We start from the raw sequence: 20785 nt of genomic DNA, 5'->3' as shown, positions 1-20785 counted from the left end.
CTCTTATGGTGGTGGGACAGCGGTAGCTAATTCCCATTGTGTGGAATTAGTGAGAGAAGTAGCCGAATCTTTATGGTGGTGGATCGGTGAGATGGGTTATCCCATGATTGGTACCACATGCATTTAGTTGCATTGCATTAGGTTGTTGTGTATAATTGTAACATGAATGGAAGTTGTCCAATGTTGCAATTTGTGTGTATTTTGGTATGAATGACTGTATTTGATAAATGTTGCTATGCTATCTGAATATAATTGATTTGGGTGATTGATGTATGGATGAAGTTGTATTGTTTATATTCCTATAACATTTGTTAATGCGAATGAAACTCACCCTTACTGTTGTTATTTTTCAGATTGAGGAGTAGCTTGTGTACTTGGTGAGGATTAGCTCGTCAAGTAGTTCGTTAGAGTCAGTTGGGTCTGTGTCATGCTCTGGTCGTGTAACACCGGGAACGTTATTTTAGAGTTGTTTGATAAACTTCTGTTTGTTTATGGTTTATGGTTGAATTATGAGTCTATGACTCCGGTTGTTTGATTATTCAGTTGTTAAGAATATTCCGCTGTGTTAACATGCTACCTGAATAATTTTGGTTTATCGTTCCTTATATGGCATGACATGAATGTTTATTTATTTTATTGGAGTTGTAATGCCCTTTCTCATGTTTTACTCTGATTTTTGAAAAGTTTTCCGCAGGGTTTAGAAGGGTGTTACATAATTGAGGCAGGGAAAAATTGAACAGTACTCATACTGGACTTCCTTACCCAAGATCGCTTACTTGAAGATCCAACAGGGGGATGCATATCTCGGAGTAGAGTCCTAAATCTTCAAGTGACTTAAAGTGCTTCGCCCTTACCAGGCCTCACGCTTGGGGGGCTTATATACTTCTGGACGTACATCCTGAATTACCCAGACACCCCGCCTCCTATCAAACCGCCCTTGAAAGCCATGAGACACCCTCATTAAATGTGATCAATGCCCTTCATGATATCCACATGAGAAAGAAACCGGGACAATGAATAACCATGAATACAAGATAATTCCATATCAAGCCCAACATTATAAAGAAGGTAGCCTAGGAACAGTAGAAGCAAGCAATCCCAAATACGCAAAACCTTAGATATATTGTAGCTTCTCCCAGCACTATAAAGAAGTCATCACATTGTTCTTCAGGAACAATTTCTAAATTCTAAACCATAATGAAAATAGACAAACAAACTTAAAAATAGAAAAATGCAAATTGACTCGAAATTTTAAAAAAAAATTGTTCATATTATATAAAACTTACAACATTTTTCTCCAGGAAAAGTGTGTAGGTTAACCACAATTTAAATGTGGCAAATCAAATAAAAATCATATATTTGCATGGTTTAATTGCGATAACTATTTTGCGAGACCCTTTTTATCAACAGTTTAAACGTGTCAAACTTTATGTTCTATGTAGTAGTTCGTCTTACACACCCTCAAAGACGGCTATATTTTTCTCCTCCATACTTGACTATTTTCAGTTGCAGCTCATCCTTGTTAGCACCCACAAGCTTGTCCACTAACTTTCCTTTTTTCAAGAACAAGAATGTTGGCATAGCTTCAACTCCCCACTCCTGAGAAACAGTCTGAAGAAATCAAAGTAATTAGTTGTAGGACTCTTAGGTAAAGAAAATAAACACTAATAGATTTAATTTTAAAACAATAACAATAGTATATGTGGTAGACTTAGATATTGCTCACATTCAATTCATCCACATCAACCTTAAGGAAGGTGACATGTAGCATCTTTTTAGCAAGCTCTGCCAAAATTGGTGCAATGAATCGGCATGGACCACACCAAGAAGCAGTAAAATCAACAACAATCTGTCAATAAAATTTAATTTCAATACTTTGAACTTATTTAGAAGAAATGAAATTAAGAGGTAGTTTGAGGATAAAAACAAACTAACCAGATTGTTGGAGTTATTTCCTTTCTCCATATGTTTCTTCCAATCCTCCACGCTGTGAACACCTATCACTTCTCCTTCTTCTGCCATTTTTCTCTTTCTTCACTTTGATTGCTATGATCCTAAATCCAAGTCCAATGCTTGTTATTTAGTATAAGATTTTTCAATAAAAACACTACAAAATGACTTGTCATTTTTTGGTATATAAGTATATTGTTAAAAAATTGATGAGAATACATGTACGTGACATATTGCCTTAAGTCAATGCCTCTACTCATCGTCAAATGCGTGTGAAACACAAACTCATGATCCCAATTTCGATTATATCTTAATATTATTGACTTTTTTGGTATAACAATAGTAATTTTTTTATATATAGATCATATATTTTCTTATTGAATCCAAAAAAAATGAAAGTTGTCTTATAAAAAGGATACAATGTACGTTATAAGAGAAAAATGTCTAAATAGTCAAAGGTAAAATTCTTCGCAACCCGTAAAAAATCCTTGCGATGCATGAATTTTCAAGAGGCAAAGACGTCTCGAAAAAATGGTCATCGCAATTTGTTTTGTCAAAAACAAAATTAAAAAATATCAATCGATAACAATATCAATTTATTTATTTTGATGTATTTTAATTTTATCGTATTTGACTCCTCTCACAATTGGCTCTCATTCTCTCATAGGTTAAAAAATACTTTTCATATACTTTAAAATAATATTTGACCAAAGTCAAGGTAGTTTTTTGAGTCAGAGATGTGTATGATTGAAATAAAGAAACTCTAGTCAGCATGATTCAAATCATGACATTAAATCGAATTATGAGTGACCTTGATTTGAATCATGAAAACCTTTTTTTGCAAAACAAATTTATGGGCGAAAACATTATCTGAGTAAAGCATTTGTGTTATTCGAACCAACCTAGATTTTTTTTCAATTTTTGCATCTCTTGATTTAAGTCTTTTGAAGGCTACAATCTTTTGAAGTGTCACTTTTCAACTAATTGACGTGCCAAACATAGTGAAGACATATCCAAAAATAGATTTTTTTTAGATTCCATACAACCTGCATAATCAGAGTCGACATACCCTTCAGCTACTACTTTACTTTCTTCATCACAAGCTCCAACTTAAATTAGGACTATGTTTAGAGATCCATTCATGTACCTTATAATCCACTCCAATGCTTGCAAGTGAGCCTTTCCAAGATGCGACATATACCTGCTTACAAGACTTATTACATGACTCTCTTTGACATCCTTAACAACTTCTCCTTACAAGTCAAGAGCTAATTATGCACAAAAAGTCACCAAAGATGGAGAAATATTATAGGTCATTATATGGATTCAAGTGAATTTAGTCCAACTTCCCAAGACCATAACTCATTCAATTTTTAATTGAACGCGCCCATTCTAGAACCTTATCTCGTGATTCAAAAATCTGACAATCACAAAAACGTATAATTAGATAACTTCATCAATTTATAAAAACAAAAAAAAGAAATTGTGTATGAAGTCCAATAAACGTACCGTATCTGTAAGTAGAGCTGTCAAAATGGGCTAGTCAATATGGGTCGGCCCGCCAGACCCGAAAAATCATAGGGCTTGGGCCTTAAAATTAGAGCCCATATTTTTCAGGGCTTTTTTAGCCCAGCCCTGAAAAGCCCGCTACCCATTAGGGCTAGCCCATATAGGCCGTGGGTAGCCCATCAGGCCCGCATAATTATACATTTTAAAAGAATATATTAATATTTATATTATCTTACTCCAAAATAGCATATTGATTTTTCCCACTTCACTAAATTTTATCTCTATTTTATTCAATCTTTCTCTTTTAAATATTATACCTTAATATAATCAACATTTTTTCATCATATTATATTAGTTTTTCTCTTATAATAAATATTCAAGTATTATTTTGTGCAATTTAGACATATATTGTATTTAGAAACACATTATAGTATTTATAAGAGATAATATAGTACTTAAAAATGTATTATGTTTAAAATAACATAATTTTTAATTTTATTTATAATAAATATTATGGAGTTTTTATTTTTTTAAATAAAAAAGTCCATTTAGGGCCGGGTAGCCCGAAGCCCATCTAGGGTCGGGTTCGGGTAGTAAATCTCGAGCCCATATTATACAGGGCCTTTTTGGCCCAGCCCTGAAAAGTCCAGGGCCTGTTAGGGCCGGCCCGTTTAGGGCCGGGTAGCCCATATTGACAGCTATATTTGTAAGTACTAGGTAAGATCAGTACATGAATCCGTAGAAGAAGCTGAAGCTGCCAGTTCAGGACCACAAAGATATAAAACTTCATCTGCCATACCAGAAATTTAGGTTCTAAAGAAATTTCCGACACACACCGAAAATTTGGAATTTTGGGTATTGATTTTTTACCGAAAATTTATGAAATTGCCGAGACGGCGTAATGTTTTATAAATCGCACCGGAAATATTTCCGGTTACGGATACCGAAATTTTGCACAAAAAAAACTAAGAATTTTCGGTATCGGCCAAAAAAGGGTGCCGGAAATTTGCTTTTTGATGATTTTCGCCAAAGTAATGTTTTTTAAAAAATGGTAAAAATTATGAGTAAATAGTGTCAGGGGCATTTTAAAAATAACCTAAAATGTGGAGGTGACATGTATAATTTGGAGGGTGCCATGTATAATTCTCCTAAATATATCTTGTGTGAAATGATTCTTGTGACATCTGGTTTAGGAGAAACAAAGCTCTTACTGCAGAACTGAGCAGTCCAGCTCCTGGTTCTGTGGACATTCATTTTCCTTCAAAGTACTCAATGCAAAGCTTTCTTATGGAAACAACATTGGTCTTACTAGCGGAATCTACAATACAAGGGATTAAGGTTTCTCGTCACAACTGTTGCCTCCCTCTTTTTTGGGAGCATGTTTTACTGCATTGCTTCAAGGAGTAGTGGGTATTGAGAGAGTGGTCTTCTATAAGGAAAATTCTGCAGGAATGTATTCTTCTCTTGCTAATGAATTCAATGGGAGAAGTGTTTCAGTAGAAGACTTTTGGGAAAGTTACTATGGTTTCAAGCATGATTTTGTGGGAATAGCTGCAGCTGTAGTTGGATTCACAGTGGCTTTTGTGTTGGTTTTTTGTCATGTTTATCAAGATGTTAAGTGTACCATTGTAAGTAATTGTCGTAGAGAGCCTGTGCAGTATTCTACATTGAATAGAAAGTACTATGGTTCAACATTGTTTAATACTACCAGTTTAATTTGCTTTATCATTGTGGAATTATAAATTATAATTGTGTGAAAATTGTTCATGAGGATTTATAGCCAGTTTTTTTAATTAATTCTAATTGATTTTTTTGTTGTTGTAAACATAATATAATTCATAGTCAAGAAAAGCCCCATAGAGTAGGTGATTCACAATCAGTTTCAATATATCAGTAACAAACAAAACATGAGTTAGTTTGGCAGTTAATTTAATTGGTTCAACAGAATCCAAACACACTTTCTAACTAACTACCTAACTAACTAACTAACTTTTTTTTTTGCTTCCTTTCATATTCATTCATATATATTTAGATAGCATGACTTAAAAATTCTTACAATTACATTCTCAGCATTCATATCCATTTAACACACATTTACTTTGTTTCTCCACTCACTCACTCCCACAGAATCAAGACTTCTCCACAAGGCAAGTGCTACTGCAAACTAATTCATCATCTTGAGTTCTTCTAATTATGTATATAGCTTTAGCAGTGAACCATCTTTATCATGAATAACTCACTTTCTTTTATTTCTTCATACAGCCATCCATTAATCCCTCTTTTAGAGTGTGAGAATTGTCAGGGAGAAGAAGAAAGAAACCAAATTCTCAGTCTCACATTGAGCAAGGTTAGCTCTATTTCAATATGTTGTGAAATTGTGCTATTTCAAATTATATATCTTTCTTGTATAGAAAAGAAAATAATGATTTTCTTTTTATATATGTAACAGATCCAAGTGGTATAATTAATTGAATTGATATATCATCAATTGTATAGAAAGATGGTCAGTATAAGTGATCATAAAGGTAAACAAATAATGTTATCTGATAGTGAAGATAGTGAAGATGATGATCTTTCACCAAGCCCCCATCGAAGAATAATAAGAGCACTTGTTGTGCACCATGATGACTGCATTGGAAAGGTTCATGAAGTTATGTTGAATAAACTTGGTGTGGAAACTCGTTCAGTGAAAACTGGCCAAGAAGCTATAAAAATAATTTGTGTTGAGGAAGTCTATGACTTAATTCTCCTTGGTAGGTATTTACCTGTCATTGATGGGGTTCAGGTAACTACATTTGTCTCTATATATTAATTTCTTGTGGCCTAAGCATAATATATACTGATAATGAGATTCATTCACGCGCTTTATGCAGATGACGAAGATGCTGCGAGACATGGAGTACCCTACAACGATTGTTGGCGTGACGCGTTTCCTTACAGAAGTACAACGGGAAGAATTTTTCAGTGCAGGGCTAGACGGTTGCATTGATAACGAGGCACCCTTGACCGATAAAACGCTTGCATGCATTGTTGAAAGTATTCCCCGTCGCCAAACCTGGAAGAAAAGAAATTTTTATAGTACAATTTACAAATCTTTTCGTCGTCCTAGTGTTCCTTTTGGTCCTGGTTCAACCTCTACTTCTAGAGACATTTCTAAAAAAGATTAAGCAGCATGCATCTGCATGGCCTTTTCAGGATGATCCATCCATATTGTACAAAAATAATCACTTAGTTTTATCTTTTAAGTTTTCTGAGTTCAACTTTCCTACAGTTGTAATTAGCTATAAAATAATTGATTGTGTATTGTTGGCTGTGATTTGTATATTACTTTATAGTATATTCTTATCTCATATAATTATATGTTTCTGTTAATGATGAATGTGGAGACTACAAATTGTATATTAGTTATTTCTAAAATGTGATACTTATAAAGGTATTTGTAGGCTTTGCCACAACCTTAATCTTTTGAAATGAAATATATGAAGTTTAAGTTTAGGTAACTTGAGTCGCAAGCAAATGGTTAAAGAGCACGTAAAGATATGTTCAATATTAAAAAAAAAAGAAAGAGAAATTTTTGAAGAGTAAAAATTGGAGAAGAATAGACTAATGACAATTTTAATGAGTAATTTATAGTTTGCCATGCCATATATTTTCTTTTTTTATAACCATTGTTTTCAAAAAAATAAAAAGAGAATCGAGAGCAGCATAATAATGAACAACAAGTGCAACCGGATCATGAGAATCAAGACTAACACGACAACTCAGCCGGTCACGATTAAGATCATCATCGAAGAGATGAAAACAATGGCCCAACCTATGAAACCATGCATAAAGATTCTCTAGCAGTTTCAAACATGCGGATTTGTTGAAAATACTGTGGTGGGAAATGAAATGCGAAAAGGTATTTCGGGAGTTCAACTTGGTTTCAGTATTGATTCTTGGAAGAGATGTGTCAGTGACTTCAACACTAAGCTCATTTACATTGGCTTTGCTGGTTGTCATGAGTGGTTTTTCCATCTCAAAAGGTATTGTAATTCATGGATAGAAGTCAATTATTGATGTTAGTGGTTTGAAGGATAGCTGAAAACATGTGTTTGACAATGTTTTTATGAAACCGTGTGACACTTCCTTTCAATATCACTTTTGTAACAGTTACACTAAAACCTTTCAATGTCCAAATCGATTATGTGGACATATGTACTTTGTGAAAAATACTGCTTATGTTTGTTTTCATTCATAATCAAAAAAATTTGTTGTCTCAAAAAATGGTGTCAACTTTCCAAAGTCCTGTTTTCAAAGTTTTCCACATCTGGTTTGTTAAAAGAAAATGGAACAGGAGATGGAAATTTTCAATAGGCATGTGCAAAAGTTTAGGCAAAGTTTAAATGACAAATAGAAGGAAAAGAAATGAACACAGTAAATGAAAAAAAATGATATTTAATGTTGATGAAGAAGATGAATTCAAAAAACGCAGTTTCAAAGCAGAAAATGGCAAGTTTTAGGATTTTAGCTATGAAAGTCGTTGAAGGAAAGAAAACAAAAATAAAGTATCTTGAGGGAGAAAAATTTGTGTAGAACCAAAGACAACTGCACAAATGGAACAACAATCAATAATAAACGGGTTGAAGGTAAAGAAACCGAAAATGAAAATGATCTTTATGAAGATGAGTTGATGAAGATGACGAATCGGAAAATGCATTAATAACCCGACGATGAAGATGAAGATCCAACTTGCTTCAAGGAAAGTTGAAGAAGGAAATGAGGAAGACGAGAAAAGGGAGAGAAGACGGGCCTGTTTTGTTCTGCAAGAGAGAGATGTGTATAGCTGCATATCCCTAAGGGGAGTTGTTGTTGCACCACCTTATCATATGCAGGGGAGAAATCCCGATACGGTTATGTTTTGATTGCTTGTCTTATCACTTTCGTATTTTATCTTTGTTGAGTCTCTCTCGTATAGATTGCTCACACATGATTCATATTTTTAGTATGCATAAACCTTTTGGTTACGTTTGAACTTGATCAAAATGTTATTAATCAAGTGTGATGAGTTTGTGAAATAAAAGCATTGCGTGTTCTTTTCAAATCACGTGCAAAGAAAAGCTTTAAAAACATGAAAAATCCATTTTTGAAGCATTTGATTTGAATCATTCAATTGCACATAAATTTTGATTTGAATCAAATCAAACAGAGACTTGCAAAAGTTTTAACCTTCTGATTCAAATCAAGACTCATACATGATTCGAATCACAAAAGTTTTCTGATCTTTCAAAAATTTCTAGGGCCAATGATTCGAATCACACTTTTGTACATGATTTAAATCATGCGTTTTTTCTGGTTTTACCAAAAGTCTCCCGAGAAATTGATTTGAATCACATATTGCACATGATTCGAATCACGTGACGTATGATTCGAATCACACAATGCACTTGATTCGAATCAATTGCAAATGTGTCAAAATTTCAAATTTTTCTTTTACTCCACTCATTTGCTCATTTGACTCATTACATGTATTGACCTTGATTTGAATCTAACAAACTTTTTAAATCTTTTGTGTGCTTCATCTCAAACACATGTATAAGCATTTAGTCAACATTTTCATGTAAGAAGAATTCATAATCATTTGTGAAAGTTTTCATAACTATTTTAAGATTTTTCTGTGAAAATCAACCACCTCTCTGAAACTCTTGCAATCAAAAATCTTTCATCTTCAACCTTATTTCTTTTTCACATCTTAATAATGAGTGGATGTTAATTGATTGGGGGAGATGCAATCTTGAAACTAATCGTTCTTGGAGATTTATTCAAAGGTTTTCGGGTTCTTGCAAGATTGGGATTGGTCACTGGTTTTGACAAATTTCAGTGAAAAGAAGAAGGTCTTCTCTCCAGAATTGCCTTAGTAGTAATTGTGTGAAAGGCTACGGATAAGGCGGAGTTCTTTTTACATCTTCAGACAATTTCACCATCAGTAAGATCAGGGGTTGATTGCTACATACGAAGGCTTTGAACAAAATTGGTGTTATTGGAATATTGGAAGTGTTAATCAAGTAAAGATTGCACAAAAAGGTTTGGCAGTTGGTCATTTATACACGTCAAGATCCAGAATCGAAGTCTTATTGTCTTCAGCATTATTACGGATAAGTGATTGTAAGAACTCTTTGTATATTTTGTCAAAATCTAATGGTGATTAAAATCTGCGAAACTTCGTGCTTTTAGAATTCAACTTCTTGATAAATTGCATGACCACATCTCATGACTTATTCAATTGATTCAATTGCATATATTGTGTTTCCTCATCTAATCATTACGATATGTGTAAAGTGATTTGGGATACTACCTAATAATTGTCTATTGAGTAAAATTTTACATATTCGCTTTACAATCTTCCGGGCGTAAAATCTGAAAAACCTCTAATTATTCTTATTTAAAGAACCGATTGACTTTTTAATCTTCAAACATGTAGTGAGTCAATAAAATTTTATAGCGAATCCATAGTATTTTAATAAACGGAAACAATTTTACTACTGATCCAACTTTAATACGGAAAAAATGAAACCACGTATCCAAACATGTAGTGGTCCAAATATTAATATTATTTTAAATGTAAATTTTAAAAAATGATGTAGATGAGAGTTAATTTAAAAATTAGAAAATTATTTCAAACTCATTATTATAAATTAAGAGTATAATTTCAACATTCAATAACATAATTTTTTGTATTGTTAAAAATTTTAACATAATAAAAATCACATATTTCAAAAAATATATTTATTAAGATATTTATGAGAGCTATTCATAGTTTTCTACTATAAAAATTATTGAAATTTTATTATCAAAAAATTATTTTAACCATTTTCCAGTTTTGAAAAATTTCAAAAGACATATAAATCTTTTTGCTAATATGTAATGCAATACCATAACAAATATTTTTTTTAAAAGTTAGAACAGATGAACCCGATATAGTAGGATATCATTTCTTTATTATTGTAGTAACAAATCTTTTTTTACAGGAAGTCAGATAATTTATTTTAAGTAAAAAGAAATTTTTTTTTTATTAAAAGGAAAAAATCTTCTAATGTATATGTGTGGACATAGTAACTTTCAAATTACAAGATTATTAAAAAATAACATTTTTTTAATAATATAGTTAAAAAATTCTAAATACCGTAAATTGTGTTTTTTTCCTATCTTCTATTAAAATTAATTGAAATAGATATTTTTTCTAAAATAGAAAACATATTTATAAAAAAATATAATTAAAAACTTACATAAACATAATTAAAATATCAACAATAATTTTTTTTTAAATAAACAACAGAGACTTAATAATCCAATATTATAATTTAAAATTTGCAATTTAGCATTGAGTCAAAAAGATTAGCATTAAGTTAGTGGCTTAATCGTGACGCAAATATCTTTAAAAAAATATTATAATCTTCAGTATGCATGAAAATATATATTTTTTTGACCGAAATCAAAAAATCAAATCAAATTTTAGATATCATGTAAAAGGTTAGATATCATAAACTTTTGAGAATAATTGTAAATATTGCAAAAAGAAGTCAAAAATACGTGTGAATCTATTATAAAATATGGAAAATATATTTGAAATACAATATACAATGGATATGTATTTTGTTAAAAAGGCAAAAATGTGAAATCAACACAATCAAGATATGACATAAAATAAGAAACAACAGAAAAGACGAATCATACATACATGCAAAAAACTTAACTGCGTCAATTTAAAGTGTTCAAGAAATATCATTTATATGGACATGTTCCGTGTAAATCAAACAAACTCATATGCTGAGGATTGACTTCGAAGGGAATTCGAAATGGAGAGTAGTATTGATGATGAGAGAAGATTCAGAAACAGTAAGATTGAAAGTACGTCGCGAAGGAAGAGCAGTGATATGGAGTATCTGTTTCCTAACTCTGTTAATAGAGAGGACAATGATGAAGAAGAGGCTTTGAAATGGGCTGCAATTCAGAGACTTCCAACTGTTGCACGTTTAAGGACAGGTTTGTGGATGACCTCTGAAGGAGAAGCTAATGAAATTGATATACACCATCTTAAGCAAGAAGAAAAAAAGTTTTTGCTAGAAAGACTAGTGAGAATTGCTGATATTGATAATGAGAAGTTCTTATTGAAGCTCAGGGATCGCGTTCATAGGTTATATTTCTATTCTTATTGAAATTGATTTAGATTTTGAAAAGTTCAAAAATCAAATTTAAAATTAATTTTAGTTTCTAAAATTTTTCAAAACTAAAACATATTCTTATTGTGTTCTCATTCATCATAAAGATGCACTAATTTTTCGACATTGCATGACATCCCAGAGTTGGAATTACTTTACCTACAATCGAAGTCCGATTTGAGCACTTGAAGATCGAAGCAGAAGTTCAAGTAGGAAATAGAGCTTTGCCTACTCTCATTAATTACACTCTTGATCTGATAGAGGTCAGTAATATCCTTAAACACCAACAGTTATATATTATTCATGGAGAAACTTTTGTATACTAATTCCCTTTTCTTTACTTTTTTTGAATTCTAAAGGCTCCAATTAACTATATACTAAGAAAAAAGAGACAACATCTCGACATTCTCCCGAATGTTAGTGGAATAATAAAGCCTGGCAGGTAACTATTCATTTCCATGTATCATTAGAAAAACAAGAACAAAGAGAACTTTGGTTTAAATTCAAATATATTTATTTTCGCTAACCTATATATCTCCAGGATGACATTGCTTTTGGGCCCTCCAAGTTCTGGAAAAACGACACTCCTTTTGGCCTTGGCTGGAAAACTTGATCCCAATCTAAAGGTTACTTTAAAACAAAAGAAAACATATTAATGAATTGTTTTGGATTTCTAGCCAGCTAAAACTCTTTAATTTCATAATCAGATCACTGGAAAGGTGACTTATAATGGTCATGAGATGAATGAGTTTGTACCTCAAAGAACTGCTGCTTATGTCAGTCAAAACGATCTTCACATTGGAGAGTTGACAGTTAGAGAAACTTTAGCCTTCTCAGCAAGATTCCAAGGTGTTGGATCTAGAATAGGTTAGTACATGACATTGCATTTTTTTCTAAATGTTTCATCTCGATGCAATTTCAAAACATTTGAAATTTGAAAACATGATTCTAAGTTGAAAAGGAATATCTTTGGTAAAATGCAGATATGCTAGAAGAATTATCTAGAAGAGAAATTGAGAGAAACATCTTCCCTGATCCAGATATAGATATCTATATGAAGGTAGGAGACGACGCACGCACCATCTTTTTCTTTCCTATTTTCAATTATGAATATAATAGCTAATGAACTTGTGACTTGGAAATATGTTTAGGCTGTTGCAACTGAGGGCGGGAAAGAAAATCTTGCAGTAGATTATACTTTAAAGGTAAAAATTCATACACACAAAGCCTTCTTTGATCCTCATAGGGTAGCAACTAATTTAGTTTTATTTGCTTTATATTTTCAGCTTTTGGGACTAGAGAGTTGTGCAGATACAGTGGTGGGAGGTCCAATGTTAAGAGGCGTCTCTGGTGGACAAAGGAAACGGGTTACAACAGGTAAAACATACTTGATTTTGATATTGATGAATAACATCATGATTCACCATAATATAGTGGCAATGAGAAAACGTTATGAATCTATTAATACAGGGGAGATGCTAGTAGGAACAGCTAAGGCTCTTTTCATGGATGAAATATCAACCGGTTTGGATAGCTCAACAACCTATCAAGTTGTGAAATCAGTGAAGCAGTCGGTCCAACTTCTCAACGGAACCGCTGTGATCTCACTGTTGCAGCCACCACCAGAGACTTATGATCTTTTTGACGACATTATTCTACTCTCTGAGGGACACATTGTGTACCAGGGTCCTTGTGAACATGTGCTAGAATTTTTTGGTTCATTAGGTTTTAAGTGTCCCGAGAGAAAATCTGTGGCAGACTTTTTACAAGAAGTAAGTGTATCCTTATCTTCTTTCTACAGTCTATACGGATAGGAGTGAGTTTTTACAGTTTAATTTTGCGCATACTGTTGTAGGTGACATCAATGAAAGATCAGGAGCAATATTGGGTAGAAAGAAGGAAGCCTTATAAATTTGTGACACCTAAGGAGTTTGCTGAGATATTTGAGTCATTTCATGTTGGGAGAACTCTTGGCAATGAACTTGTTACTCCATTTGACAAGTCTCAAAGCCACCCAGCTGCTTTGACGACCAACACGTATGGAATTGGAAAGTGGGAATTATTCAAAGCTTGCTTAGCAAGAGAATATTTACTTATGAGGCGCAATGCATTTTACTATAAATTCAAACTTTGCCAAGTAGGTTTAAACAATTAGAACATTATAATTTCTCATTTTATGTATAAACTATGTACCTGTTACTCCATCACTGATGCATTTATCCTCCTTTTAAGATTTCTGTGATGGCTACTGCTACCATGACCGTTTTTCTCCGAACTGGAATGCACCACAATTCAGTGATTGATGGGGGCATTTATGCCGGTGCATTGTTCTTCGGAAATTTGGTGGTCATGTTTAATGGGTTTGCTGATCTTGCGACGACGATTGCGAGGCTTCCAGTGTTTTACAAGCAAAGGGACCTTCTCTTCTACCCTTCTTGGGCATATGCTCTTCCTACATGGATCCTGAAAATCCCGATAACATTTGCTGAAGCAGCAGCTTGGACATTTCTTACCTATTACGTCATCGGTTACAGTCCTGAATTTTCAAGGTAAAAAAGAAAGTTATCAATACTTACTCAGTAAAGCTTGACAGGTATTCTTTAACTCAGTTTGACTTTGAACCCTAGTGTGTAATTAACGGTGTCTTTCGTATACGATTATGTAAATGCAGGTTAATTAAGCAATACTTTCTTCTCATACTTATCAGCCAAATGGGTACTTCACTATTCCGATTACTAGGAGCAATTGGTAGAGAACTGGCAGTGGCTGTAACACTTGGCTCATTTCTATTGACCTTCCTCATTGCCATGGGTGGCTTTGCCATCTCGAGAGGTGCTACAGCTCATAGATTGTAGTCAGAGTTAATGTTTCTTCTATATATATTATTGTTAGAATTTAGAATAACAATAGTTTTCTCCTTTTTCTACATTTTGGTTTCAGATAGTATAAAAATAGGGTGGTTATGGGGCTACTGGATATCACCTATAATGTACGCAACGAATGGCTTAATGAATAACGAGTTCCTAGGGAAGGCTTGGGGAAAAGTATGATCTGCACCATTCTTCATCTACATTTTCTATATCTAATATATATAGTCTGCTGACTGGATACATATTTTCTTTTGAAAGGTTCTTCCTAACTCAACTGAACCGCTAGGAGTTCAAGTTTTGAAATCTAAAGGGTTCTTTACAGAATGGTACTGGTATTGGATATCTTTTGGGGCATTGATTGGATACACGTTATTGTTCCACTTTTGTTACACTCTTGCTCTATCTTACTTCAATCGTGAGTTTCTTGACATTAATTCAAATATTTTATAACAAAAAATTAGCATAAAGTATGAATTAATATTTCACACAAATTATGCAGCAATTGAGAAGCGTCGGGGTGTGAAATCAGAGCAATCTCAAAGCAAAGAGGAGAATAGTGGAAGAAAAAGAGGAATGGTTCTTCCTTTTGAACCACATTCTATTACCTTTGATGACGTCTCATATTCTGTAGACATGCCTCCGGTAATATTTACTTAAACGAAAAAAAATTTGCATTCCGCTCTCGGTTCTTAATTTTTAAATCAGTTTCATTAAATCTTTGTTCTAAACTTGAAGGCAATGAGGAGTCAGGGTGTCACAGAAGATAAGTTGGTTCTTCTGAACCGTGTCAGCGGAGCTTTTAGGCCAGGCGTTCTCACTGCACTTATGGGTGTCACTGGTGCTGGAAAAACAACTTTGATGGATGTACTTGCTGGTAGAAAAACCGGGGGCTATATTACTGGAAACATCACAGTTTCCGGGTATCCCAAAAAGCAAGACACCTTTGCAAGAATTTCGGGATATTGTGAGCAAAATGATATACACTCTCCTCATATTACTGTCTATGAATCCTTGCTCTATTCAGCATGGCTCCGATTGCCTGCAGAAATCAATACAGAAACTAGGAAGGTTGGTATTTTTAGAATATCAAGTTGTATATGATTTTCTATACAGAATATTTTGACAGCCACGCCCATCTTTCTACCTACACAATGTGCATATACACATTGATGTATCAATTAAAGCGCACACGCCTGACTTTCATGTTAAGTTCTAATATGTTTTTAAGTATGATACAATTGTTGTTAATCTCATTCACTAGATTGCTTTTAAGTTGCCTATTTAGACGCAACAAGGATGATGAGCAAGTAACTATTCTAAATTGTTTGATGTTGTACTCAAATTCATATGGATTTATTATTTTGCAAGTAAATTCGCAATACTGTAGTGCATAATCATAATTGCCAGATTTAGCATACATTACCATTCGTAGATAGAAATATTATGTACATTAAAATAATGTAGGAAGCAAGAAGAATTTGGAGCTGACTAATGGTTACTTACAGATGTTTGTTGAGGAAGTCATGGAGCTAGTGGAGCTGAACTCAATAAGGGATGCATATGTTGGTCTCCCTGGTATAACCGGTCTCTCAACTGAGCAGCGAAAAAGGTTGACTATTGCAGTTGAGTTGGTTGCTAATCCTTCTATCATATTCATGGATGAGCCAACTTCTGGGTTAGATGCAAGAGCTGCAGCTATTGTTATGAGAGCAGTTAGGAACATAGTAGACACCGGAAGAACAATTGTCTGTACCATTCACCAGCCCAATATTGATATCTTTGAATCTTTTGACGAGGTAAACAAGAGCTAAAATTTATCACAATTTATATTTAGTTTGTTGCCTTCTTTTAACAAAAATTGTATCCTTATTTTCAATGAAATTAAGCTTTTCTTAATGAGGCGGGGAGGACAAGAGATATATGTGGGGCCACTTGGACGTCATTCTTCACAAATAATTAACTACTTTGAGGTAGAATAATTTCGAATTTTTTTTAACTGAAGTTCATGTTTTGCATCTCTAATCTATCCCAACGTAAAACTTACCTTTTGAGAACTTTTTTTTTTCATAAAGGGAATTCAAGGTGTCACTAAGATTAAAGATGGCTACAATCCAGCAACTTGGATGTTGGAGGTCTCGAATGCAGCAAAAGAAATGGAAACGGGGATTAATTTTGCCGAGGTGTACAAGAAGTCATCATTATACAGGTATTTTCTGTTCTGTGAAGTATTGAACTTCAAAACAATATGCTAGATAACAAATAACAGCAAAAGCACAAAACATTTTCTTGTTGTGATATGTCATTTAAGTAAAAACTTACGTGATATTTGTTGCAGGAGAAACAAAGCTCTTATTGAAGAATTGAGCACTCCATCTCCTAGTTCAAAGGACCTTGAATTTCCTTCGAAGTACTCGAGGTCCTTTTTCGTTCAATGTATGGCTTGCTTATGGAAACAACATTGGTCTTACTGGCGCAATCCATATTACAATTTCATGAGATTCTTCTTCACATTCGCTGTTGCCTTGTTGCTTGGGGGGGTGTACTGGAAAGTTGCCGCCAAAATGTAATTAGACCCAATTTTAAATAACTAGTAGTTATATATGGCTTTCAAAGTTTTGCTTCTAATCTTTCTAAACGTGAATTTACACATCAATTGATTGCAGTGAAACCCAACAAGATTTCTTTAATTCCATGGGCTTTCTGTTTACTGCTACTATTATAATTGGTAACAGGAATTTAAGTTCAGTGCAACCAGTGGTAACTGTAGAGCGTGTAGTCTTTTACAGGGAAAGGGCTGCAGGAATGTATTCGGAATTGGCATATGCTGTTTCTCAGGCAAGCATTACTGGTTTTTATTTAGGTTTAAATAAGTAAATAGACCATGTAAATATATCACTTTTTATTTTAATATCTGCATTTCTATTTTATGGTAATTGTTCTTTGGTTTTAGTCCCCGTAAAATTGGCTTATATTAGAATTGATTCTTATAATACTTAGAATATTTGAATTTAGTCCCTCCAATATTAACGACATAAGAACAAAAATCAAATATTTTATAAATTTCAGGGATTAATTCTAGTATGACCCAATTTTGCAAGAATTAAAACAAATAAAAAACAAGACTAGAAGCAAAATAATAAAAAAGTGTAAAACCAAAATAAATAAATAAAACTAGAGATTAAAACCAAAAATAGTATATGTACAGAGACTAAATGCATATTTAGACCTTTTATTTATGAAGTTAAGTGTATGTAAATAAATTTGTGTCTACATTTTCTAATCTTCAAGTTTTCTTCCATGTAGGCTCTAATTGAAGTCCCTTATTGCCTTTTGCAAGCTGTGATTTATGCGATTATAGTTTTTTCAATGCTTGGTTATGAGTGGACTGCCCTTAAGTTCTTCTGGTACACATTTTTCATGTTCTTCACTTTCCTTTACTACACATACTTTGGCATGATGACAACAGCCATAACCCCGACTCAATCTATGGCTGCTTTGCTTAGCAGTGCGTCCAATTCATTGTCCAATCTCTTCTCGGGATTCTTAATCCCAAAAACAGTAAGTTTTAGCTTTCCTTTGATGTTAACTGAACACATTTGTAATTTACAAGTAATCAATTCATTTTTTGTTTATTAACAATTTTTTAACATGCGCTTGCAGAGGATCCCTGTATGGTGGGGTTGGTGTTATTGGATAAATCCAGTAGCTTGGACTCTGAATGGGCTGGTGACTTCACAGTTTGGTGATATGAAGGGTAATTTGGATTTTGATGGAAAAGCTGTTCCCATTCAAGACTTTTTGCGGAGTTACTTTGGTTTCAAGAAAGAGTTTTTGGGAGTTGTTGCAGCTGTAATTGTTGGATTTACCATTTGTTTTGTATTGGTCTTTGCCATATCCATCAAGACAATAAATTTTCAACGACGCTAAGTCGTGGAATGTTTCGTGTATAGTAAAGTATTGGTATTTTATGTGTCTAAAAGAAAATTTTCAATTCGCAACTCAAATAAGTAAACCAAATTTGGATTAATACCATGCTTTAATATTACATATGTTATCTCTTTCTATGCTTATCATTCTGGTGTTGTTAAGACTACAAGTTAATTGCTGATATAGGGGATGGTTTCTAGGATCATACTTAAGAGCCAAATCATGAGGTTGGTAGGAGCGATAGCTGCTAGCATAGATGCTTGTTTAGGTTTAAAATGTATGAAGTCGAACCCTAGGACAATAAGACTAGTTTTTTCAAAGGGATCGTATCTAAAAGGACAGCAGGTGTTTGTCTCTGACATGTTAGTGGTAAGATCAGCCGCCAATATTGCCTCCGAACATCGGCCAAATATCGGGCCAATGTCAAATAGACACTAGCTGAACTCCGATTCCTTTTTAGCTAAACTGCCAAAGGTATAAGGAATAGCTAGCATAGGCTTTGTCCGATGTTCATGTCAGTGTTGGTTTGGCCCACGCTAGTCATTGTTTATTTGGCCCACATTAAAAAATTGTTGGCCTTTATATAAACTTGCCCTTGACCCGCATTAAATAATTCTCAAAAAAGGAAGGAAAAAGACGGTTCATTGACAACATTTTCATTGCTGGCCTTTTTTAGCAAAGACAAGGCAAGCAGAAATTTGTCTTACCAATGATAACTTAAAGGCCTTAGCGAAACACAGAAACTACATAAATACAAAAAAGGAATATGAAACGAAAAAATTACCAGCAATATTGACAAGCCAGGGTTGTCATTTTGTCATTGCTCCCATGGCAGCCGCATTTGCTTTGAAATCGTCAAAGACAGTAGGCATGTAGTCCTGTTTGCAAAATGGATCACAAAATAATACACTGGCCGTAACAGTTACTACTCAGATCTGTCAGACAATTACAAGTCAGAGTAGTTCAAAGTCAGTTGCTTTCAAAATTGCACAATCTTCATTTCAAACAAGAAAAATAAAAAATAAAGCTTGTGTTCTTTGGTAGCAGGTTATCAAATTAAACAAAACATGATGCAGTTTCCAATTGTAACATAGCTTAATTCATGTGTCAGTTCAATCAATTAACTTTCTAACAAATTGTAATTGTAATATTCTGATCAAACAAAACCCTTAAAAAAACCTAAATAAACTCAAACAATAAATTTGAGAAACAAAACAAATCTCAGCAGTAAGATAATTTCGATGTAGCTTCTACCTTTGAAGAATCTTCCATGTATTGGGGCATGTACTTCAATTGGGGGGGAGAGACGATAGTGTGATGGAGAGAAGACTGGTGAGCATCATTTAAGTTTAACCACGAGGGTGGTTGGATTATGATTTTGCACAACAGCTAGTTTGGAACGCCGTTTGCGGCGGAACGAGGCATATCAGTATTGCCGGTGGCGGCGGCGATTTTGGCTGTGGAGAAGGCAACATGGTGGTAGAAGATGATTAGTTGAAAGTATGTGTAATTACAATTTTGTCCTCTCGGATGGCAAGCATACCAAAATCGCGGGGCCACCCGAACCCGAGTCAACGGTTAAAAACCCGAGTTGATTGGGTTTGAGCTCGATGCCACCTGATATTTTTTGAGTGCGGATTTAGATAAATGTGTAATCCGCACTCAAAATCTGAAATCACACCCGCTTATTTATATATACATTAAATAAAACCTGAACCCAACGGATGTGGGCGTGGGTGTTATTTTGCTATTCAAACAACATTTGGGTTCGGGTTCGGGTGCGAGTTTGGGTAGTGTGAAACTCGCACCCGACTCATTGTCATCCCTATCTTAGACAAATAAAATAGTCATTCTTTGTTCATAATAAGGATATATTTGGATCGGTGGTATGAGATGAAATGGAATGGTATTATAACTAATGAGATTTAGTTGTTTGGATTTATAAATAATGGATTGAGTGGAATGGAACATGATGGAATCTATTTCATCTCATTCAAATTCAATTTCTTTTTCTTCATCCAATTTGGGGTGTATGTGATGAAATGTGACATTTTAAATAAAATAACCAAACAACATAATAAGATGGCAAAATACCCTTTTTCGTCCCGTATGTTAACCTCGAGGTTCATTTTGATCCCTTAACTTCAAAAAGTCTCATATTGGTCTCTTAACTCTTCAAAGTGTGTCATTTTAGTCATTTTTGTCATATTCGCGACCGATTTAGCGACCAATTTTTGAGTTTTTTGTCGCTAATTTGATAAAAATGACTAAAATGACACCTTTTGAAGAGTTAAGGGACCAATATGAAACTTTTGGAAGTTAAGGGACCAA

At 33.7% G+C, this 20785-nt stretch overlaps 1 protein-coding gene, 1 long non-coding RNA gene and 1 pseudogene across 6 annotated transcripts; 1 reads left to right on the top strand and 2 right to left on the bottom strand.

Annotated features, from left to right (window-relative positions):
- Positions 1-356: 356 nt before the first annotated feature.
- On the bottom strand, positions 357-2078 carry LOC131612419 (thioredoxin H-type-like). The gene is made up of 3 exons (XM_058884210.1): positions 1936-2078; positions 1727-1849; positions 357-1611 (listed from the first exon to the last, which is right to left on the bottom strand). The coding sequence occupies exons 1-3, from the start codon at positions 2020-2022 to the stop codon at positions 1462-1464; spliced, it is 360 nt and encodes a 119-aa protein (XP_058740193.1). The 5' UTR covers positions 2023-2078; the 3' UTR covers positions 357-1461.
- Positions 2079-4133: 2055 nt separating this feature from the next.
- Positions 4134-20091, bottom strand: LOC131610038 (uncharacterized). Of its 5 annotated transcripts, none has more exons than XR_009286392.1 (9): positions 19709-20088; positions 19239-19389; positions 16847-17069; positions 16031-16222; positions 15133-15566; positions 13851-14193; positions 12414-12515; positions 12185-12287; positions 4134-6514 (listed from the first exon to the last, which is right to left on the bottom strand). It is a non-coding gene; the product is annotated as an uncharacterized LOC131610038 (long non-coding RNA). The 5 variants fall into 5 exon arrangements; XR_009286394.1 differs by having other exon boundaries at positions 12414-12486; XR_009286393.1 differs by having other exon boundaries at positions 4307-6514; positions 12414-14193; positions 16031-16216; positions 19709-20091.
- On the top strand, positions 11095-18549 carry LOC131610037 (pleiotropic drug resistance protein 1-like; annotated as a pseudogene).
- Positions 20092-20785: the final 694 nt, after the last annotated feature.

This window comes from Vicia villosa, linkage group LG6, assembly GCF_029867415.1.
Source record: "Vicia villosa cultivar HV-30 ecotype Madison, WI linkage group LG6, Vvil1.0, whole genome shotgun sequence".
Lineage (NCBI taxonomy): Eukaryota > Viridiplantae > Streptophyta > Magnoliopsida > Fabales > Fabaceae > Vicia > Vicia villosa.
Note: the sequence above shows the minus strand (reverse complement) of the source record. Positions and strands in the feature narration are given on the sequence as shown.

What these genes read in the sequence shown, in the direction of transcription:
- LOC131612419 (XM_058884210.1), bottom strand. Translation starts at nt 2,022, where the DNA reads ATGGCAGAAGAAGGAGAAGTGATAGGTGTTCACAGCGTGGAGGATTGG. An exon ending in GAAATAACTCCAACAATCTG is followed by an intron (nt 1,850 to 1,935) that starts GTTAGTTTGTTT and finishes TTTTATTGACAG; the next exon opens with ATTGTTGTTGATTTTACTGC. An exon ending in TTGATGTGGATGAATTGAAT is followed by an intron (nt 1,612 to 1,726) that starts GTGAGCAATATC and finishes TGATTTCTTCAG; the next exon opens with ACTGTTTCTCAGGAGTGGGG.